General features: G+C 32.9%; 1 protein-coding gene across 2 annotated transcripts; it reads right to left on the bottom strand.

Annotated features, from left to right (window-relative positions):
• Positions 1 to 2388: 2388 nt before the first annotated feature.
• Positions 2389 to 23545, bottom strand: NDUFS6 (NADH:ubiquinone oxidoreductase subunit S6). Of its 2 annotated transcripts, XM_051969813.1 has the most exons (5): positions 23369 to 23545; positions 21558 to 21611; positions 7652 to 7774; positions 3297 to 3405; positions 2389 to 3078 (listed from the first exon to the last, which is right to left on the bottom strand). In XM_051969813.1, exons 1-4 carry the CDS (start codon positions 23504 to 23506, stop codon positions 3337 to 3339), a joined length of 384 nt encoding a protein of 127 aa, XP_051825773.1. In that variant the 5' UTR covers positions 23507 to 23545; the 3' UTR covers positions 2389 to 3078; positions 3297 to 3336. The 2 variants fall into 2 exon arrangements, with proteins under 2 accessions (XP_051825773.1, XP_051825772.1); XM_051969812.1 differs by having other exon boundaries at positions 2389 to 3405; positions 23369 to 23544.
• Positions 23546 to 24213: the final 668 nt, after the last annotated feature.

Below are 24213 nucleotides of genomic sequence, written 5' to 3'. Positions count from 1 at the left end.
CTACAGAGTAAGTCTCATCTTTTTCTACAAGAAAAAAATTAAGTTTTTCCCTCCTTGAAATCCACTCTTCCCATCTATCTTATTACAGATGCATCTTTCTATTCACCCAGGTTTACAATCTGTTTCCCACAAGTCTTCACTTCTTTTCTCCTGACACAGGCATATGAAATTGGTTATTAGGTTTTACTACTTCCAAAACATCTATCTTTTCTCCTTCCTTACATCCTGCCCCTACCCTCGCTTATCACCTGTCAGGACTTTACAAAAACTACTTCATGGCACTCCTTGTATCCAGGCCCTTTCTTCTCCAGTTCTCCTCATAGAGCCACTAAAATAATTTTCATAAAGCAATACTCTGATCATGTTTCCCTGCTCAAGTTTCAGTTTTGTCTTTAAGACAAAACAATTTCTTGATTTGGCATTTAAAACTCTTTACCATATCGTTACAGCTTAGCTTTCCAGGCTTATTCCTTTCTCCATGTGTTCCAGCAAAACTCACTGACTACTTATTCTTCTCTGTACATGATATTCCAGTTCCATGTCTTTGTTCAGGTTGTCATCCATATTTGGCATTGCTCTGTCTCCACTTTGCTCCTCAGAAACACACATCCCCTTTGAAGATTAGCACGGTAGGCACCTCTGATATTAGGCCTTTCCTGAACTGCTACTGATCCCACCAAATTCCTTTATATTTTTTTATCTATCCACTGCTTCCCCCAAGTAGAATGTAAACAACTTAAATACTGGAAGTGTTTTGTCTTAAAATTTTTAATAGCAAAAGACTTAATATACAAAAAATGCTTAACATATATTATTTTTGTAATGCCTGTCCAATTAAATGGAATTAAGATTGTGATCAACTAAGTTCCCCAGAAATTTTTCATGTAAACTTGCTGCCAAACTAGATTTCCAACATTCTACAACTATGAAAATAGTTTCTGAATATAAGGCCTTCACATTCAATCAACTATATGAATATATATTGTACTGTAAAGCATGGTGAAGTACAATTTTTATATTGATAAATTTATATTCATCCTTGTTAATTCAGTTGGCCGATTTTCATAAGTTTCTAGTAGGTTTTAGGTTTTATTCAATTTGTCACATGCTTATTAAGCTCTTTCTATATGCAAATTCCTTGGCTAAGATAAAAGCAAAACCAGTATAAGACAAGTCTATGAATATTATGTAAAAATTAATTGATTCTATTATCTACCATCATGTAACTCTTTACAGCACTGGGTCATATACAAATTTGCTAAAAATGGCCTTTGTTCAAGTTACAAATAAAAACATTAAACCAGCTTAAAATTTTAATCTTGTGATGCACCACTAGAAATGTCCTACAGGCTGACACAAAAATATTAATATTTCTTGAGAAAGCTGGTTCAAGCAGCTCCAAATTTACTTAAATGCACTAATATCCATCACCTTCATTTTACCCTTCCCTTCATCAACACAGCCTTTGTGAAATTAATCAAATATTTTGCTGAAATCAGGATAAATATCTATAAAATTTTCATATGATTGCTAAACTTATGAAAAATAAAATTAGTTTAACATAACTTGTTCCTTATCAACTTGTGTTACATCTCTTAATCATTACCTTTCTTTTTTAATGCTCACAAACCAAATCTTCTAGAATTTTGTTTTTTGATTAGAATCTACACTACTGAAAATTGAAATGTTTGTAGAATTCTGTGCCCATCTCCTGTTTATAATGATTTTTCAAGATTATTTATTGTAATCACCTGGCCCAAAGATTTTATTCCATTTGTTCTATCTTATCCAATCTGAAGTCTAATTCAAAGACTAATAAAATTTTTATGAAGATTTCATGTCTTCTAAAAAAATCAAGAACAAAATCAGCTAAAAGAAAATAAAGATTTAAATGAAAGATCATACATTAGTACTAAGTCTTAGTTAACATGAGATGTACCATCAATTGTCTGGTATTTCTTGAAATGCCTCTTTCCTAGTGGAAAATATTCAAGATCCTGCAAAAGTCAATATAAATTGTGCATATAAATTCACAAAGACACGTGTGTTTTTCAATTTCTTTTGCATCAAAAGTATAATGGCTAACATTATTTCATTTCAGCAGATAAGATGCCACTAGATATAATGTATCATAATGGAAGGAGGACTTATCTTAGTTTCAGAATACCTCAGCTGAGTAACTTTTTATTTACGCTTTTTAGAATAATGTAAATTTATATAACACTTTAAGGTTTACAAATGCTTTTCTCACAACACCGGGACATCAACTATTTAGGCATTAATATCTTCATTTTAGTATTCACTTCAGCATATGATAAAATGAGAATAAACAGAAAATTAGCATGATCCCTATATAAAAATAACAAAAATTTGTGAAGTGTGCTGTGGTTTTTCTTTTTTTTTTACTTCCTGGAAGAGGCAATGGACTAGATGTACAAAATGAAATATACAATTTTCAGACATGGTCAAAGCACCGGTTAGTTTTTCTTGGCTATAGCTATTTGTCACAAAGAAGAGCTTCCCCTTACTGGGGACAAGAACTGGATAGTTGTAGTAAGAATGTTTAAAAAAAAAAAGTCATCAATGAAACTAAAAAAAAAAAAAACACAGAAAAGAGCTAACATCCAAAAGGAGACAAAAAAGCAAGGCAGTTTTGTTACTATAATGTTATATTTAGTACAATCAATCAATAAAATAACATATATATTAAGCACCTATGTGTCCACATACATTTGTAGATGACATGCACACACATAATAATACATTAGAATTTCAACTTTTTTTTTTTCTGTTCTTGATATTTAAATAGTCATGTCTGATATAAAAGAAAACTAGATTTTACAGAAATGGAAACTGAAGCTCTGAGACATTAAGTGATTTGTCTACAATCATAAGTCGAATAGTCATCAGAGCTAGAAGCCAAATCCAGGTTTTCTGATTCCAAGTCAAATGCCCTCTCTCTATTACATAAGACTACTTTATCATCTCTAAAGTATTATCAATAATTCAATACATAATTTTGGGTAAAAGCAAGAAATTTTATTTTAACATTTGCTGATAGAAAGGTTTTCATTTTTCCTGAAAGAGAATAAAGCAAACCAGTGTGTTAAAAGAGTAATTGAATGCTATATATTTATTTAAAATAATACAGTTCAAGGACTATTCCATGGGGGAAAAAGGCATCTTAAATTTAAAATCATATTCAACAATTATATTTCATTTATAGAATATTTTTAGAACAAAGGGTATGTTGTGATTCTTAAATAAGCATTTTTTAAAAATACTAAGATCCTTACATGCAGAGAATTGTACAAGAGCCAAAGAATATAATTGGTTTCAGTGGTGGTGGTGTTGTTTAAACTGAAGTCCACAATACCCACATGTCCCAGTTTTAGTCTCTTTGTCCTGAAAAAAAAGAAAAGTAAACTCTAAACACAGGCACTAATATTTTGCTACTTCATATATTAAAAAATCTAAAAACTTTATAAATTAAATATTACAAAATAATTATAAGTTAAAAATTCGTAATTAAATATTAATTTTACAAAGCTTTACATGACCAGTTATTCTTTTATGCAAACAACAATGTGTGTGTGTGTGTGTGTGTGTGTGTGTGTGTATTTGGTCCTGACCTATGTTTTGTCAGTATAGGCCACTCCTGACACTAAAACTCCACGTCAAACATAAACAACTTACTTATAATATATACCCTTAAGGAGTTATGTAGGACACAAAAAATTAAATTGATTTGCCCTTATGGCAAATAGATCGGTGATGCTGAATAAAAGGAGAAGGACAAGCTGATATAATGCCCTATATGGACTTAAGGAAAATCACTTTACCAAGACAATAGAGAACAGATTGGAAAAGGAAAGACTTGAGGCTCCTTCAACAATTCAGGAAAATGGTGATTAAGACCTCATATAGGTTGTAGCCGCATGGATTAGTGAAAAGGGAACTTAAACATGCAATATAGTGAAAGTAAAAACTTCTAGATTTGCCAATAAAATGGACTCATGGGTTAAATACGAGTAGCTGAGAATTACACTGACATTTCAAGTCTGAATTATAGTTGGAGGATAGTGGTACTTTTCAAAAGTAATAAGAAGATGAGAAGAAAACTCTGGGAATAAATGACTCATATAAAAAAAGGAAGATATAAGAAAATCTGAAGAATATGGGACATACTACCTTTCAGTCTTATGAATAAGTGAACAATTTAAAAGAAAACAAAAGACAGAATCTTGTGAGATAAAATAATTTTGATTACATTAAGTTTAAAAGATTTTATACAAATAAAACAAATGTAGCCAAGATGAGAAGGAAAACAGAAAACTGAGAAGAGGGAGATGTATAAACCATTCTTTAGATAAAGATTACTCATCTCATATATAAAGAACTTTGGACCGCTTGCCATCTGGGGGAGGGGGTGGAGGGAGGGAGGGGAAAAACCGGAACAGAAGTGAGTGCAAGGGATAATGCTGTAAAAAATTACCCTGGCATGGGTTCTGTCAATAAAAAGTTATTAAAAAAAAAAAAGAACTTTGTCAAATTTATAAGAATGAAAGATATTCCCCAATTGATAAATGGTCAAAGGATATGAAAAGGCTACTTTTCAATGCAGAAATCAAAACTTATAATCATATGAGAAAGTATTCTAAGTAATTAGTGATTCAAGAAGTACAAATCAAAACAATCTTGAGATATCATATTACACCTATCAGACTGACTTAAATGACTGAAGGACAAAGTGACAAATGTTGGAGAGAATTCACTATTGTTGTATTTGAGCTGATCCAATCATTTCAGAGAACAATCTGGAATTATACCCAAAGAGTTACTGAATTGTCTATACCCTTTGACCCAGCAATATTAAGTCTGTTTCCTAAGATGATTAAGGAAAATTAAAAAAAAAAAAAAACCTTAATGTTCTAAACTATTTATAATAGTTCTAACTAGAAATTGCAGGTATGCTTATCAATAGGGAAATGGCTAAACAAATTTGTTCATGATGGAATATTACTCTGCCATAAGAAATCATGAGCTCAGGCAGCTAGGTGGCGCAGTGGACAGAGCACCAGGCCTGAAATCAGGGGAACCTGAGTTCAAAGCCAGCCTCAGACATTTAACACTTCCTAGCTGTGTGACCCTGGGCAAGTCACTTCACTCTAACTGCCTCAGCCAAAAAAAAAAAAGAAAAGAAAAGAAAAGAAAAGAAAAGAAAAGAAAAGAAAAGAAAAGAAAAGAAAAGAAAAGAAAAGAAAAGAAAAGAAAAGAAAAGAAAAGAAAAGAAAAGAAAAGAAAAGAAAAGAAAAGAAGAAAAGAAAAGAAAAGAAAAGAAAAAAGAAAAGAAAAGAAAAGAAAAGAAAAGAAAAGAAAAGAAAAGAAAAGAAAAGAAAAGAAAAGAAAAGAAAAGAAAAGAAAAGAAAAAAGAAAGCAATCATGAGCTCAATTTTAGAAAAGCATGGAGAGACCATCACAAAATAATGAAGAATATAATAAGCAGAACTAAGAGAACATTGTATACCCTAACAGTAATATTACTTTAACAACAACTTGAGCAACCAAGTCATTCTATTACATGAAGGAAAATGCTATTTGAATCCAGAAAAAGAATATTGCTGTGGTACAGGAAATGATGAACAGGTTGATCTAGAAAAAGAAGGAAAGACTTGGATTTATGAACAAAGATGCTATTCACCTTTAGAGAAACAAATGATAGGAGGAAAAAAGAATAGTATGGCCTTATACATATGTGTATGAGTGTGTGTGTGTGTGTGTGTATATGTACATGTTTACAGATATGTGTATGTGTACACACATATGTTTATCTATCTCCACATTTAACTGTAGCCTTTTTGGAGAAGCCTGGGGAGAATAAACGAAAAAGCACACAAGAGAAAACAAAAGAAAAGCAACAAGGAAGCAAAGAAAACATGGGCAGCTTTGAAAACAATGAGTAGTATTTTTTACGCAGGTTTTCTTGAAATGAAATTCTATTGTTTTATACAGAATTTTCTTTTATGGTCTGTTGTGTACATGGAAATTTTTTTCTCATTCAGTATTTAATTATAAAGAAAAAATAAAATCTGAGCCAAAAAAGGGAAGTATTTTTGTGAAAGATAAGGAGTTATCTTTTAAATTACAGCTATCCAATTTGAAATACCCAAAAGGCAGCTGGTAATACCAAACTGTAGCTCACAATAGAGATTATGACTATACCTAAGGCTCTGAGAATCATCTGTATTGAGAAGATATAATTGATTACATCACCAATCTAAGTTTATGAGCCCTCTGAAATCCTTCATAGATCTCAGATTAAGAACCAGTGATCATAAAGGAAAAAGAGAAGAGGGCTCAAGACAAAATCTTGGATAATTATCCAGTGAATAGGCAAAAAATATCCAGCAAAGGAGAATGAAAAGGATTATAGGCTTTTTAAAAAAAGTTTTCTTGATTCATTTTACCATGTAACAACTCCAATGGCTAATGTTTCAAGTCATTCTTAGAAATTAATCAGAGATGGTATAATACAAAATGCATGCAATTCAAGTGAATTGTGAAATGTAAAAACTTTCTAAACCAATGTCAATCAACAAGCATTTATTAAGTGATTAGTATGTACTAGGCAATGGAATATAAAGACAAATAAAAAAAGAAAGAATTTTAATCTCAAGATGACATAAATACATACAAAATACATAATAAATGCTATCTAATTAGAAAAAGAAGGCATCACTATGTGGGAGGAATTAAGGAAATGCAACATGAAAAAAAATATATATATACATATATATATATATATATATATATATATATATATATATATATATATATATATATATAGCTGTATCTTGAAAGTGAAGGGTACTTGCTTCTCCATTTCCCCAACAATAACCAACTTCTTCCACATTTCCTTTGGACCTATAAACAAATTAACTAAACTTTCCCTGAACAATTATCTTTCCACTTCTCTCAACTGCATTAATATGTTTCTCCTTACTAGCATATATTCCTGATGCATAAAAAGGCACATCAAACTCTACGAAGGGCTCACTTCTAAAGTTTTATATGCTACTCTCTCCATCCTACATCTTTCCATCACATCCCCCAAGCACTTTGCTGAGTCAAAAGGTATATGTGTATATGGTTTTCTAACTCTTTGGACATAATTCCATATTGCTCTTCAAAATGATTGAATCAGTTCACAATTCCACCAACAACAATTAGTGTCCCAATTTGTCTATACCCCCTCCAACTTTTGTTATCTTCCCATCCCACAAAATGTTTTTTCCTGTTATCTTTACCTTTTTCTTGGTATCTTTATAGACCCTAATAAATCTTCCAGTCTAACAAATTAATTAGATATGCAAAGTGGAGAGGATTGTGTAGTTGTATATATCTATAGAGGTGCAGAGTTGAAAATAATAGTTTAGGCAGGGTAGACAGAGAAAACTGTACCTAGTCTGATGGATGAGATATAAAGTAAACAGATGATAGTGAAATTTCAAATGATTAGGAAAAAGATTTGCCATAAGAAATCATGAGCTCAGGCAGGTAGGTGATAAAGGTGAATTTTGAACAAAGCAATCACAGAAAACTTAACTTTAAAAAATAAGCACAAATAAAAGGACAAATTAGGATACATTACCAAGTTTATATACACTTTTGGATGACCCAGAGCTCCTCCTCCACCATCACATGATATCACTCGACTTTCCACTTTACTCACTGGTTGCTCTGCTATCAAATCAATTGCAAAGTTTTCATTTACCTAAAGAAAAAAAAAAAGTAAACTTTTTTCATACCACTGACAGGAATTTTCAAAATTAAATGAGAATGTATATAAGCAAAATTCTGAAAGACTCAAGATTTCCATCCTCAGAGTGGTTACTTTTCTCTACCAATATAGACAGAAATTTCTCCAATTGATGGGTAACCTTATAGTAAAAAGTCTTTCTACATTTATATAGTGTAGTCCTAAGATGACAAACAAATCAATTATCATTAGATCGATCTTTAAATAAAGCCTACTAGAATCTGTGCTCCGATATTATGATCTTCAAGAGTACAAGATCACCCTTTGAGGCAGTATAGCAGAACTTTAATGGAATAACTATACTGCTATTCTATAGATGTTAAAAAGTCAGTTCTTAGCAAAAACAAATTTTTAGTATTTGTAGGGTTTTTTTTTATTTAAAAGGGGAAAAAAGGCAACAATTTTACAAATGGTGGGAAGATAATTATAACAATTATTATGAGTGTAACTAAAGACAATATTTTTAAGATAAAAAATAATTTTACCCTAATTGGATAGGATTTTAAAGGAAAATATGAATATTTAGATATTTTAGAGACAAACATTTGGTTACTCAAATGCTAACAATGTACTACTTTTTAAATAAGAACATCAATTGTTTTATATTTGTACTAATTCAAGGAAAACTTTTCTCTCAGGAAATGAATACTGTTTAATATCTTAACTTTTTAAATTTAAAATAAATGATCTAGTATGGCTGATGAACAAATTATTTAATCAAAAATTCTGGTTAGAATAGTGTCATATTCAATATACATGAAAAATAATTTTTAAAAGTTCTAATTTAATAAAACTGTTACGTGGTTTATTTCATTCCTCATAATGTTCTTTGGACAAATTTTTTTTTTTAGCCTAACCACTTATATATTCCATAATTTCATCTAGTTGTAATTAGCAGAATATTAGATAGCTGAGTATACCTAAAGCTGCCTAAGATAAAGAATGATAGTTTTTATTTAAAAGAAGCAAGATTTTAAGTCAATTTTCACCTTCTCCAAGCCTCCCCTGCCCCCCCCCAAAAAAAACCACATAAACTATTAATCTAGAACAGAAAGATCAGAGGATATCATCAAAAATCCACTTTTCTACATCATTTTAGAAGTTAAAAAATCTCAGCCATCTGGACAGGCACCAAAATTAATGAAATTAAGCTTTTTTATTTACTTACAGTATAAAGGGCAGACACCAGATAAACTAAAATTTTTAGATTATAAATTTTAAAAAGGCAGACACATTTTATTTGGTAATGAACAGACAAGGAAAAGCTAGAGGAAGAGATATGGAGGAACTTAACTTTTTTTTAATTCCTTCATGGAAAACAGAATTTCAGGAGTTTGGCAAATTGTCAGGGAAGTAAGTATTGTGGCAGAATTAAGCTTAAGAAAAGGTTTGGAGGCAGGAGCAATATAATAACAAGAGTCTTAAGCAACTCTTTAGAAAAAAAATAAAAAGGGAATCAGTTGAAGAACAGGACTAAGTGAATATTATCTTAAGGTGAATTAAGAGTTTATCATTATAACAATTTATTTATATAGAATTTTAAGGTTTACAAAAGACTCTATGGTAAAAAATACAAAGCTTGTTTGTTATCCATAAGGCAAATAATATACAGAGAATGATGATAATTATAAAAGTAGATGGTTTTTTGCATAAGGCTTTAAAATTTGCAAAGCACTTCACATACAGTCCCATTTTCATTTGATCCTCAGGACAAGGGAGAGGAGGGAATCGGTGGTATTATCACCTATATTTTATAAGATCAGGAAACTGAGGCAGGGATATTAGGTAACTGGACTATGGTCACACATGAAGTAAATTCAATATCAAGTATTCCTGACTTCAAGATGGTCAGAGTTCTGGGCCCCCAAAATACATAAAATATTAACCTGGAACCAAAAGATCAGAAGTATCATTAAAAATCTACTTTCCTATAGTATTTTACAAATAAAATGGCCCATTCTATCATACTGCCTCTCTAAATCCAACGAATGGTCTTAAAAAGGTAAGTACTTTGATCAAAGTAAAAAAAAAAAAACACAACTCATAAAGCAGTTGTGAGAAGTATTACAGTTAGATGATGACATAAAAGAGGGAGGTGTGAAGCAGAAGTTTCATTTTCTAATAAGAGATATCCACAGTACAGATTAAGTCTGTGGATATGAAAGGAAGGAATGGATTTGGGATATGTTACTTAGGATCACACAGCAGGATAAGGCTAGAAAAGATGGATGGAGCAAAAGGACAATGACACTTTCAAAATGACTGAGGTTCCTAGACTCAGAAAGATGGTGATAAGGCAGAGTCATCTACTTTATGGCAAAGGCAGGAGAAGGTAGAAAATGAGAAGATTTGCCCTGGACATATTTGAGTTGGTGATAAGATATCCCACTTGAGATGTTTTGTGACAAGTGCGATTAGACTACAGAGACATAGGCTCGTGTGTTTTCCACATACTGATTGATAATAGCTGAACCTTCATGGAAGACAACTCGGAAAAAAACAGCATCTATTGATACAAATCTCAGTAAGGGCCAGAAAGTATGCTGAGACAAAAGAGAAAGTTTATTGAACACACTGCAAATACCACAGAGAATGAAATGGAAGAGGAGAAAATAGCATAAATAGATATACTGAATAGAGGAATATTGTGTTAACAGGGCTGGGAAGGATGGCAAGTGCTCTGGTAACACAGTAAGATGAATAAAGGAGTTGAAAAAGAATATTTGAAACCAGTGCAATCTTGTATTCAACATTAAATAAACTGTCACTTAAAAACAATATCTTGAGAATTTTTGCAAAGTCCTATGTCAACAGTGTCAAATTTGTCAAGACTACAAATAAAGACTGAAAAAGAAAATGGTGAAATTTTATGCATAAAACACTAAGAAGCTAAGTATTTCAATAATGCTCTTAAAGTTATATATGATGACAGATCATAAAAAATTTTCAAAATATTTTTCTATAATGTATTTTAAATTGTCTGTTACATTTTGGTAGGCAGGTAAATATGAAAAATCCATGTTTTAAAAAACTACACTTACCTAATAAAAAAATTCTATTCTCACTAGTTGACAGGGAACACAATTCCATGATAATCAACAGAATAACTACAATTCCTTAAACAAACTATTATTTGAGCAAATCCCATTTCTTCTCAGTTTTCCCAGCCTCTAATATTTTCTCCACTTTCAATTCTACCTCGCACTCAACAGAATATATTCACCCTGAGATGTGAACCCAGATCAAATGAAATAAAGATCTTCTCTTTTAGGGAATGTTAGAACATTGACTAAGAGTGGCAAAATTTCCTGTATATTCATTTTCTTTAGGAAACAGAGGTGCGAATTGCTAAGAAATGTCAAATGACTAAAAACTAAGACTATCTTTCTTTGCCTATATAGCAGTGTTCCTATAATTTTCCCTTTTGTTATATAGTAAAAATGTCCTAGCCCTGTCCTATCTTCCCTCCCTCTCCTCAATAAAACAAAAGGAATGAAAAGAAAAAAAAAAATTCCAGGATCAGGTAAATACAATAAATCTAAAACCAATATAACTATTTATTTTTTATAGTTTTGTTAATTTTAAGTAAATAGAGCTATCCTTAAGTTATTTGTGAAACCAGTTTATTGATTCTAAAGATATATTAACTAGAGGGGGAGAGGGGGGAAGGGAGGAATCTTCTCTTGTTAAAGTCATTTAATATTACTTTATCACTTTCTTTCTAAATTCATGCTTAACCAAAGATGGTTTTATCTGAAATATACAGACAGATGACACACAGACACAGAGAGACAGACAGACACACACACACAAACACACACACATATATGTGTAATTGGAATAAAATTGTCCCAAATATAAACAAATACAAGGTTTTAGAGAAGAAGAGAAGTATCATAAAGAAAGCACTCTGCAATTTATAAATTACTATCATTATTAGTTTAAAAGCTTTCCTCTTAAAAGTTCAATTTCAAGGTGAAAGAATTTATAATAAAATGCAGTTATGATAAAAACAAAATATCAAGTTGTGTAGCATTATACTAATGCTGTATTACATGGTCTTTTAAACAGAATATATTTGTTGACAGTCTTGTCTCTCCCCTTACAGTGACATCCTTATAGTGAGGTATGAAATGAGTGATGTACGGTTCACCTCTGCTACTGATGGACAAAGCAACTAACCATACAAATGAAGTCTTATAGTTTAAATAATACAATGCCTAAATAAGTGACAAAAATGTCACATAGGCCACACTAACAAACAGATAGGCACCAATCATGGCAGTTAAAGAGAGCTAGCCATCTCCTTGAGGGAAGGGCATTTGATGCCTTGACATTTCTGACTGACAAAGGGCATACACTACTGTCATTTATTGCAGTACATCTGAAGGGAAATCATGACCCTCCTATTATTATTGTCTGGTTCTTGAAATTCAGTTCAACTAAAAAAATGTAAAGAATGAAACAACAAAAACATTCATCTATAATACAAAAATTTTTATTAGATGCTAATGGCATGTCAAAATAATGTCTTAAATTTTTCAATTTTATCTATTATCATTAAGGAAATTTTAACAGAAAAAAATTATTTTATGAGTACTATTAATGGTTGGAATGTCTGATGCCTTGAATATTTCTGATTAGCTGGCTTTTCTAAGCTTGTGACAAATCACGTACTCTCTACCCTATCCAATTCCTGCTTTGTAGCAAGAAAAATATCTCTCTGCTTTGGTTATTACTAACAAAGCCTTAAAGCCATTTTTTAAAATTATAAACTATACATATTAAATATTTTGTACTAAAATGAATTTCCCCATTGTTAAGAGACAGGACTTTGACTCAAATGGTACATTTTAGGGATAGCAATTGCTATGAACATTTGCTCTGCCAAATTCTAATAAAAAGGGGAGTAGAGGAGAAAAATTAACATTTAAAAGACTATAGAAACAAGTGAACAACAACAAAAGATTAATGCTAAAGTGAAAGTTGAAGAGTAAGATAGATTAACCACAAAATTCTAAAATACTAAACTATTTCAAAAAAGTATTTTTAAAAATTCTCACTAAATTCCTAAGCTTAAAATAAACCATGAATAAAATTATATTTTAAAATTAAATTTAAAGTTTAAATCCCATATGAATAGATTTTAAAATACAGAAATACTTATTAATTATATTTATACTTTTCTGAAAACTAATTTTATAATGAAAAAATGACAGTTCTTTACATAAATTAAGATTTTCAACTGAGTTGAAAAAAATTCAAAAGAGAGGTGAATTCAGACATTTGTACTGACTTGTTCAAACTGGTTTTGAGGGACAGAGTTGTTCAGTGATTAATCTTATTGGCACCTAATAAGAAAAAGGAGAGAGAAAGAGAGAAAAGAGAGACAGACAAATAGACAGAAAAAGAGAGAAACAGACAGAGACAGAGAGAAAGACAGAGAGAGAAGAGAAAAGGAACAAGCAAGAAGTCCTGGAGCTACCATAAAGGATTAAATTAAAGGACAACTGACATAGCTTATTGACTAACCCACTAGTTTCATGAACCTTGGGGTTTATGAATTCATATTTTCAAATATTTTCCTTGTGGTCCTTGAGGGTATATAAATCATTTTTTTTCTATCCCCATTACTTTTGTTAGATTAGCCTTTGAAAGCAGAGAAGAGACAAAAATTCATAGTTATTCACAGATTTTTAAAATTTGACACCTGGCATTTGTACTTTTTAAGCCAAAAAAATCAAAATTTTCATGTTATGAGGATCATTTAAGGTGAGATAATAGAATAAATGAAAAAGAAGAAACTTAAAATGAACATAAGAAACCTCTACATATGTAATTTCTCATATAGCCTATCTAAAATGCATCACTTTGGAATAATAATAATTATTATAGCACTTACTATTTGCCAAGCATTTTACAGGTGTCACTTTACTGGAGCCTAATCACAATTCTAGAGGTAAGTGCTAATCTTATTCCCATTTTATATATAAGGAAAGGAGGAGACAGTGTGACCTGCTTAGTCACACAGCTTGTAGGAGCTTCTGTGTATTTCTGACTCCAGATCCAGCACCGTATGCAGTACATCACCTGCTGCCTAATTAACTGATCACTTGGCTTGTATATTGCAAAAAGATTGTTACATAGATTCAAACACATATACATTTATTCTTAATATTTTAAAAACACAAGTTATTTTGACATTTGGGATTAAAATAATGGGATAATCATCTGTCTCAATAGCACTGAATTATCTAACTCTGCTATAGATGATAGGTGACTATCATAGGTAATCTTGGAGTTAGTATAGTGAAATGGCTGAAGAAACAAAACAGACAAGTAGCATATAACTAACCCAAATTCTATTACCTTCACACTGAGGGAACTTGGTGACAATGGTACCAGCAGCAGTAAAAATGGGAAAGGTAGTAATGGGGTAGCTGGGAGAGGGAGAATGGAGGTAGCAGAAAGAATAACAATATATTTATTGTTTTGGAAAGTGTTTTCCTCAAATTACTGTGAAATATTATCTATCAATATTTCCATTTTACAGACAAGGAAACAAGCTCAGAGATAAAGTGCTTTTAACTATAGAGGCATATGTAGCAAGGGAAATAGGATGAGGTAGTTTCTTGGCTCTTTTAGTCTCCCCAGCATTGTCAGAGTTTTGCAACAGTAAAACATAATTAAATCATATATACACAGGGTAGCCAAGTGGCACAGTGGATAGAGCATCAGCCCTGGAGTCAAGAGGACTTGAGTTTAAATCCAATCTCAGACACTACCTCTATAACCCTGGACATTACAGTGCCTCCCCCAAGAAAAAGGTATATAGAGATTATATAGACATAAATATGTATGTTCCTAATTGGCCTTGTTCATTTGTTGCATACACTGACACACTCACACACCAAATGAACATGACCAACTTGGAATTAGTGTAAAAAAGGGGAGCAAATTGTGAAGTAAAATCTTATTCTGAATGTTTAACATAAAAACAAGTACCAGAATGATATAGAATTCACTAACAATAGACATTGTCCACTATGAGTTAAATAATATGCTAAGTACTATGGGACACACAAAATATAAGATAAAGGGCCTACATTCCAAGAACTTAAACTCTCACCAGAAAAATAAACTATGTTACATATTAAATAATATGCAACCGAGTAACAAATGAATGATACAAGCAAATACTATCAAAATTGAGAAGATAGAAATTATAGAATGGTATAATCATAGTAAATGACATTTATATATAATGCTTTAAGATTTTCAAAGATCTTTACATATTTATCTCATTTGATCCCTACAACAATAAATAGGGATCATTATTCTTAATTTACAGATGAGGAAACAGTGTCAAAGAGATAGGTTCATGGTTCCAGAGCTATAGCTATTAAGTACCTAGAGATTTAAAACTGGGTCTCTAAATTTCAAATGCAATCCCAAAAGGGTTGGGTTACAGATGAAAAAAAGCTTCATGTATTAGGTGAATTTTAAAACATGAAGAGTATTTAGATAAAGACGAAAGAGAAAAAGGACTCCAGGAAAGGAACAGGATAAGCAAAGGTTTAGAGACAAGAAGAAATGTGAAATGGATGGAACAGAAGACCTGCAATTTCATTGGTGTACTTAAAAAATCCCATGTAAGCAAACTCCCTCTACCAATTGAGAATGGCAACTTTTCTGCAAGTTGATTTAGAGAACATAAGATACTAAGAGATTAAGTGATCTGCCCAGGGTCACAAAACCATGTGACAAAAGCAAGATTTCAAGCCAGGTCCTTCTGCCTTTGAGGCTAGCTCTTGAAGAATGAAAAAAAAAAAAACATTGAAAAACGAGGAGAAAAGACAGGCTGTAATTGAGGATACTATAAGATTTCAGCGGAATTACGCCAGAAGCCCTCTCTCCGAGGCAAGGCAGAATATTTTCCACTTGGCTGGCTGGTGGCAGAAGAAGAGTTTTCAGAGGAAGAAGCTACGAGTCGAGAGTTCAGTGGACAACCAGATTCATCTTCATCTCATACCACTGTGGTAGGTGGCTGGGGTCCTGCATGCCCCCCACTGAGACCAAGCTGGTCTGAAAGACTCCCCAGAAAGCTAGCCGAGCCCCAAGTGAAGGAGACAAGAGATTCATTCCATCTCTGTGCTGGTTGGAGGCAGAAGAAAGCAGAGGCAGAGGCCGAAGGACCAGACCTTTGGATTTGGTGACATTCGGAGGGAACTCTTGGAACCAAGCAGAGAGATGGACCTCTAAGCTAACTGGGCTATATTGGAGATAATAAAAGATCTGAACTTTTATCACCTGGCTGCGTTTTGAGAAGAAAAAGCTCACCACATTTTGGTGACCTATCTGGTCAAGGTCATTAATTCCTTAAAAATAAAGATTAAATCACCTTATAGAAGATAATTTCACAGGAATGGTTATAAATGAGCAACTGGCTGAATTATGTTAGAGTTTTGTGACAAACATGAGGGATTTCGTCATAATCTATGAATAACTTAATTGGTAAATGATTTCTTTTTAACTGCAAATCAGTGATCTTATCAACATAAGGAATTCCCAGGGAAGAAAATGCCCAACTATGGATATCAACAACTGTTCTAAAACTTAATAAAATTTTAGAATTGCTTGTAACATTTATGTTAAGTGACCTGCACAGGATCATCAAAATAACCAATTCAACCAAGACAGACATTGAACCCAGATTTCTTGACTCTCAGGCCACATGTCTCAATACTACATTATACTGAAATTCATGAAATGACACAGTGGGCCAATGATGAGCCATGGAAGAATAAGCTCTCTCCAGGAGAATGTACAGAGACAGTAACAACAAATGAACCTTGAAGATCCACACTGTTAGAAAGCAAAGGAATAAAGAAAAGTTAATGACAATACTCCATGATAAAAGATAAAAAATCTAGGGTGGATTAAAGAAACTTTTTTTTTTAAAGTAGCAAAGATAAAATGTTCAGAATCTGAAAAAGACAGAAAGTGCTATGGAAAGTTATTTACAAGTGATCTCCTCCAAGATTTACAGATAGGCAAGAGGTAATTAGGATCAAGAATCCAAGGGGAAGGGAGTTACTCTTAAAAATGAAGGAATATTTCTTCTGGGACAAATACAAACTCTTCTGTTTTGTATTTAAAGCCTTTCACAATCTAATTCCAACACACTTTTCCAACCTTATACATTATTTCCTTTCACATACTATGTAGTCTGCCTAAAAAGATTTTCTTGCTGTTCTTCACATGTCACTCCATCTTCCAAATCCATGCCTTTCTATATACAAGTTTTTCACACCAAGAATGCACTCATTCCTCACCTTTCTCTTAGAATTTAAGTTTATTTCAAAACTCAGTTTAAATGCCATCATCTAAATGTCTTTCAGGACTTCAAACCCAGCATTCTAACTAGCTCATCTAATCTACTGATATAATGCAAAAAGATTATCAGATGGATTCAAACACATATGTAAGTTTATCCTCAACATCCTAAAAATACAAGCTATTCTGATATTTGAGATTAAAATGAACAGGAGCATGGGAGAATCCCTGCCTGAATAGCACTGAATTATCTATCTCTTGCTATAAGTGATAGGTATTTTCATTGGTAAGTTTGGAGCTAGATCAGAAAAATGGGTGAAATATCTCCAATCATTAAGGTCTTTACCCCAAAAATAATCTTGTTGCTTTTTTTTTTTTTTATTGTAAATACTTATGGGTATCTTGCCATTTCTGATAAAACATAAGCTCCTTACTGCCTTTTCTGATAGAATACAAATTCTAGGACAGGGCCTGCTTCATCTTTTTCTTTCTATCCCTGGCAATTTAACAAATGACTAGTACAGAATAATGCTTATAACTGCCTGCTATCTGACTGCTAGGCCCCAGGGAACTAAGAGATAGAATGCTAGGCCTGGAATCACAAAAATTTGATTTCAAATCTAGTCTCAAACATTTCCTAGCTATGGGACCCTGAGCAAGTCACTTAACCTGTCTGCCTTGGTTTTACCATCTGTAAAATGTAGATAATATGACAACCTACTTCCCAGAGTAGTTATGACATCAAAATAAGAATTTTTTAAAACCTTTAGCACATTGCCTGACATATAGTAGGGACTATATAAATGCTCCCTAATATGACCAGAAAGAGACAGATACTCCAAGGTAAACAGAAAAGTTGAAGGGGGAAGGTTATGCTAGATAATTTTATCAACAGAAGAGTTAAGAGGTTGAGAAGAGTAGAATTAACACATTTTTAACAGCCACAGTTAGACTCTGACAGTGAATCAACAAAAGATGAATAGCCATACAAATAATCAGCATTTCTATATATTACTGACGAAGTCCATCAGCAAGAGAAAGAGAAATTATATTTAAAATAACTGGAAAAAATAAAATACTTGGAGATCTACCCGCCAAAACAAACCCAAGAACTCTATGAACATAATTACAAAACACTGCTCACACAAATAAAGTCAGACCTAAACAACTCGAAAAACATTAATTGTTCATGTCTAGACCAAGTTAATATAATAAAAATGACAATTCTGCTTAACTTGATATATTGGTTCAGTGCCATATCAATCAAACTGCCCAAACATTATTTTATAGAACTAGAAAAAATAATAACAAAATTCATCTGGAAAAACAAAAGGTGAAAAATATCAAGGGAATTAATGAAAAAAATATACAAAAGATGGTAGCTTAGCAATACCAAACCTAAAACTACATTATAAAGCAGCAGTCATCAAAACCATTTGGTACTGGCTAAGAAATAGAGTGGTGGATGAGTGAAATAAATTAAATATACATGACACAATAATCAAGACCTACAGTAATCTAGTATTTGATAAACCCTCAAACTTCAGCTTCTGAAATAAGAACTCACTATTTGACAAAAATAGCTGGGAAAACTGGAAAATAATGTCAGAAACTCGGTATAGACCTAAATCTCACACCTCATACCAAAGTCAAAATATCACCTCATACCAAGGTCAAAAATGGATACATGATTTGGGCATAAAGGATGATACCATAAAAAAAATTAGGAAAGCTAGGGATAATTTCTCTATCAGATCTCTGCAGAAAGGAAGAATTTATGACCAAAGAACTAGAAAACATTGCAAAAGGCAAAATGGGTAACTTTGATTATATTAAATTTAAAAAGTTTGCACAAATAAAACCAAAAGAAACAAGATTAAAAGGGAAGTACAAAGCTGGGAAAAAATCCACAGCCAGTGTTTCTGATAAAGGTCTCATTTCTAAAATATATAAAGAACTATTCTATTTATAAGACAAGTCATATATATTTTAACATGTATAATATATATTGAATTACTTGCCATTTAGGAGTGGGGGTGGAGGGGAGGGGAAAATTTGGAACACAAGGCTATGCAAGGATCAATGTTGAAAAATTATCCATATGCATATATTTTAAAAATAAAAAGCTTTAATTTAAAAAATAATTAATTTAAAAGAATACACATCATTCCCCAATTGATAAATGGTCAAAGGATATCAACAGTCAATTTTCAGATGATGAAATTAAAGCCATCTATAGTTATATGAAAAAATGCTCTAAATCACTACTGATTAGAGAAATGCAAATTAAAACAACTCTGAGAAACTCTTTACATTTCTCAGACTGGCTAAGATAACACGAAAAGATAATGGTAAACGTTGGAGAGGATGTGGGAAAACTAGGGATACCAATACATTGTTGATAGAATTGTGAAATGATCTAACCATTCTGGAGAACAATCTGGAACTATGCCCAAAGAGCTATAAAATTATGCATACCCTTTGACCCTGAAGTTCCATTACTTGGTCTATATCTCAAGGAAATCATAAAGGAAAGAAAATGAACCACACGTGCAAAAATGTTTGTATTAGCTTTTTGTGGTAGCAAAGAATTGGAAAATGAGTAGAATGCTATCAGTTGGGGAATGGCTGAACAAGTTGTAGTATATAAAGATAATGGAATATTATTACTGTTCTACAAAAAATGATGAACAACCTTATTTTAGAAAAACTTGGAAAGATTTATATGAGCTGATGTTGAGTGAAACGAGCAGAATCAGGAATACATTGCACACAGTAACAACAAGAATGTACAATGGTCAACTATAAAAAACTTGGTTCTTCTTAGTGGTTCAGTGATCCAAAGCAATCCCAAAAGACTTTGAACAGAAAATGTCATCTGCATCCAGAAAAAGAGCTAAGGAGATTGAATGTAAACCTTTCCCATGGTTTTTCTCTTTTGCTCTGATTTTTCTCTTCCAATAATTTGTAATGTGCATTAAAAAAATATAAATTGGGGCAGCTAGGTGACACAGTGGATAGAGTACCAGCCCTGAAGTCAGGAGGACCTGAATTCAAATCTGGTCTCAGACACTTAATACTTTCTAGCTGTGTGCCCGTGGGCAAATCACTTAACCCTAATAGTCTAAGCCAAAATAAATAAATGGATGAATGAATGAATGAATGAATAAATGAAATGAAATAAATGAATGAAAATTTGCTAGGGGAAAAAATAAAATAAGAAATGATGAATAAGAAAAACTGCTGAGTAGCATCTAAAACTCAAATAAATCTATACAGTATGTATATATATTGACTCCAGGTCTGTATAATTCTGTGACCTTTTGTACAGATGAAACTGTGTGGCCTAAATTCCAAGTGGATAAAGCAAACAATAAGAATGATCAATGTGGCAAAAGCTCAAGATGGCAAAGACAGTTTAGTTAGAAGCATGGTACCCTTCATGGAATCCAAGACAGGCATAATGTGAAAAGTAACCAAAAATAGGTTAATTGGTTCAGGGATTACAGGTGTCTCTAGGAAGGACAAAAAGCTGGTTTAATAATAGATAAAAAAAGACAAGTTTTAACTAAATCAAAATGAAAGTGACAAATGGCAAGAAAGTTAATCCTTTCTTTAAAGCAAGGAATTAAATGTCTGAGTGCCAACTGGGAATTCAAAGATAAAAACAAAGCAGTCCCTCCCCTGATATATGGAGAGGAGAGAAGTTATACAGTGAGAGATAGAATAGCAGCATATGTCAATAGCAGATCGTCATTTAGGTAGAAAATATAATTTTCACTTGAATTAATAGAGAGAATTAAGAGAGAGAGTTAAAAAAGACAGACCCAAGCCCAATCCTAAAATTCATTCGTTGGTGACAAGAAATAGTGTTAGGTAGTAGTAGAAAACAAGAATTTGCCTTTCACTTGTCACATAATTTGGTCTAGACCTCAGGACAGAATGATTCATATACTACTTCCAGTATCTAACAGAGTCCTTATATCCAATATACAAACCAACCCAATTTATTTAAAAGAAGCTAAAAGAAAAATTCCTATTCCATTAAATGAATAAAACAGAAAGTTCTGATCCCCTCCCCCCTCAAAAAATTAGCTTTGTAGATTTGAAAAAGTTTGCATGGGGTAAGAAATAATTTCAGTTTATTAATAAAACTCAATTATTTTTCTTCAAATGAACAATGTAGCCACCTAGACATTTTAAAAACAAAAATTAGGCCTCACATCTACACTCTCTAAAAGAATACATTTAATATTCTGAAAAATGTACAATTTAAGAAATTATTTTAAGACTTTCTGCATTTCTCTTTAAATGTACAATTTAGCATACCTTTCATTTCTTTTACCTAATATGTTATTAGAGTTTTATTAAAACAACTTTCTTCTAAAAGATATAAGCTTACTTCTTTCTGGCGACCAACAAAGCGAATCCTCCTGTAATCTTCATCATCATAAACCTTTAAAAAAAAAAAAAAGTACTTTATTTTCACAGCTTATACTTAAAAACAATAATTTTTGTCTTATTTTAAGCATACTTGTCAAAGTAGACCCTAAAATTAATCATATTATGCTTCTCTAAATAATCAGATAATAGCATCACCTTAATTTTAAATATTTTAATCCCTTTCAAAACACTTTCATGTTATTTGATAAATGATCCTTGAAATTAAGACAAACTTAGGAACTTTGTTAAACAACTAAAAGAATGAGTTCTTGACTAGCCTAAATGAAGAGGAAAACTATCCTTTAAAAAATATACATCAGTCATAAATATTGCAGTTTAAGGAAGCTTTATCTCAATATTTGGACAGTTACTTAACTAACCTAGCAAGGAAAAATGAGGAAATCTGTAATCAAAGGCACAAAATAAAAACATGTGTAAGTATCTGTTTCAATATATATTTTAATGAAGCATAGAGATGGTAAAGTGGATAGAGTCAGTTCAAATCATGTTTCATGTATTTCCTAGCTATGTAACTCCCAAGTTACCAGCTCTGTCTGCCTCAATTCCCCCATCTGTCAAATGGAGATAATGATAGTGCTTTCTTCCCAGGGTTGTTGTGAGGCTGTTGTAAGGAATTATATAAATGTTTATAATAATAATTACTAATGCAGTCAGAATAATGCAAATAATAAATTTCAATTTCTCATATTTTAAACACCTAGATTTTATAGTTTTAACCTACAGGCCAGGTGACTTATTCAAACTTCCACAATCCACAATAAAACAATGTTTTTAATTACCTAAAGAATGATTAAATATGTTTTTACATGCTGAAATATGTGAAGCTGCTTCACCATAACCAAAATAATTGCACAAAGAATAATCAGAATGTTTTGGATTAGAAAGGACATTAAAAATTAGAATAGTATACTTATACATGTAGTGGTTGTACAGTACAACAAACCTAGACCTAAAACATTTCACTTTATTGCTACGGGCAAATTCAACCCTACTACTTTTCAATAACTGAGGTTTAAAAGTATTTAAATTTTTAACAGGTGCACAGCACAGAAGAGGAATAACATTCATAGCTTAAATAAAATAATCTTTAACTCCGATCAAAGTGATCCACTTTATGGTTTGTTTTGTTTTTGTTTTTAGCAAAAAAGTGGAATAGAAAGTATTTGAGACGGAAATCAATAAAGAATGTTCTTAAACGCCATCTATGCACCAGGCACTAAAGACTATAACATAAGTTAAAAACAAACAAACCCGTGGTCACACTGAATGTCACAAGCAGACACTAAGCTGGAGGGGGCAGACATCCTTCTCCAATATAGGTAGAGTTCACTCTAAAGGGGGGAGCATGGGAGAAGATTATGTGTCAGAGTAGAAAGAGAGGGTTGTCAAGAACTCGAGGCTGGGGGAGGGGGGGGTGGGAGGGGGCCTTAAGAGATCAGTTTTTTTAAATGTAGAGCACAAATGTGAAAGCCCATAGGTCCCAGACAAAAATATGTCGGGGGCGGGGAAGGAGGGACAAGAGAAGGGGACAGGAGAAGGGGGAAGGGAGAAGAGGGAAAGAGATAGAAAAAGGAAGAAAAGGAAAAGAGGAAAAGAAAGAAGAGGAAAGCAGGAAGTTCACTGACTGTCCGCCCGAGTCACAATCCCTAGAAGTCCAAGAGAAATCTGAATGGGGACAAGGAGTATCAACATCAGGGTGGGGTGGTGGGGAAGGACGAGAAGACCCTCTTTCCTTCTCCTTCCCGTTACCTGGCCCGTGTGGGTAATTTTCTCCCCCGTGGGCGATATCTTCACACCAAAACACCTAGCGGCCACAGGGAAGCCCTGAGCGGCCCCGAGGCCGCGGCTCAGAAAGCGCCCGAAGGTCAATGTCCCAGCCGCCGCCATCTTCCACGGGATGACCCCGTAACCCCGGCGCTTTAACAGCGCGAAAGAACGCTCGCTTCCGTAAGGTATTTTACGCATGCGTAGACAATCAGCCTGCATGTTTGTTTCTGGGAAGTATTTCTCGCGGCGAGAGGAAGGAGGAGAGGAAGAGCGGAAGGAGAAATGTCTGTGGGGGCGAGGGGCAGAGTGGGGCTGTGGGAAGAGGGAGTGGATCTGTGGGGGGCGGTCGTGGAAAGCAGATGAGTTTACTGGATTTGAGGTCGCCACTTGGCCCCTAGGATTTGACTGATACATATCTTCATCTTTTCCAGAAACTCTTAATGAGGCAAACAAAGAATTAAGAGATTTGATTTTTGGCGAGTTCCTTAAATTTCGGGACTCAGTTCTCTCTTCTGTCAGACGACGGAGTTGAATTAGCCTTTCTCTGCCACTTTGATCTTAACGTATTTTCCTTATCATGCTGATGACATTCTTGCGGTTATTAAGCTCCTCAGCTGCTAACATTTATGGAGACAGTTGCGCTTGGTGTTAGGAGAGTCAGCCAACTGTGTGACCTGGAACAAGTCGTAAAATCTGCATAGTTTGCCAAGGAAAACTGTAAATTACTTGTATCTGCATTGGATTTGCGTATGCAAAAGTCGTTATAGTTCATATAATGACTCACATGAGCATCAGTGTATATTGTATAAGAAGAGATCATCGTGTGT

The sequence above is a fragment of the Antechinus flavipes genome, chromosome 1 (assembly GCF_016432865.1).
Source record: "Antechinus flavipes isolate AdamAnt ecotype Samford, QLD, Australia chromosome 1, AdamAnt_v2, whole genome shotgun sequence".
In the NCBI taxonomy this organism is placed as follows: Eukaryota; Metazoa; Chordata; class Mammalia; order Dasyuromorphia; family Dasyuridae; genus Antechinus; species Antechinus flavipes.
Note: the sequence above shows the minus strand (reverse complement) of the source record. Positions and strands in the feature narration are given on the sequence as shown.

Bases quoted from the DNA above. Each gene is read 5' to 3' on its own strand.
- NDUFS6 (XM_051969813.1), bottom strand. From the start codon at position 23,506: ATGGCGGCGGCTGGGACATTGACCTTCGGGCGCTTTCTGAGCCGCGGC. The intron at 21,612-23,368 runs GTAACGGGAAGG...TTTTTTTTAAAG, and splicing joins AAATTACCCACACGGGCCAG to GTTTATGATGATGAAGATTA. The intron at 3,406-7,651 runs GTAATGTATCCT...CTTTTTTTTCAG, and splicing joins CAAAAGTGTATATAAACTTG to GACAAAGAGACTAAAACTGG.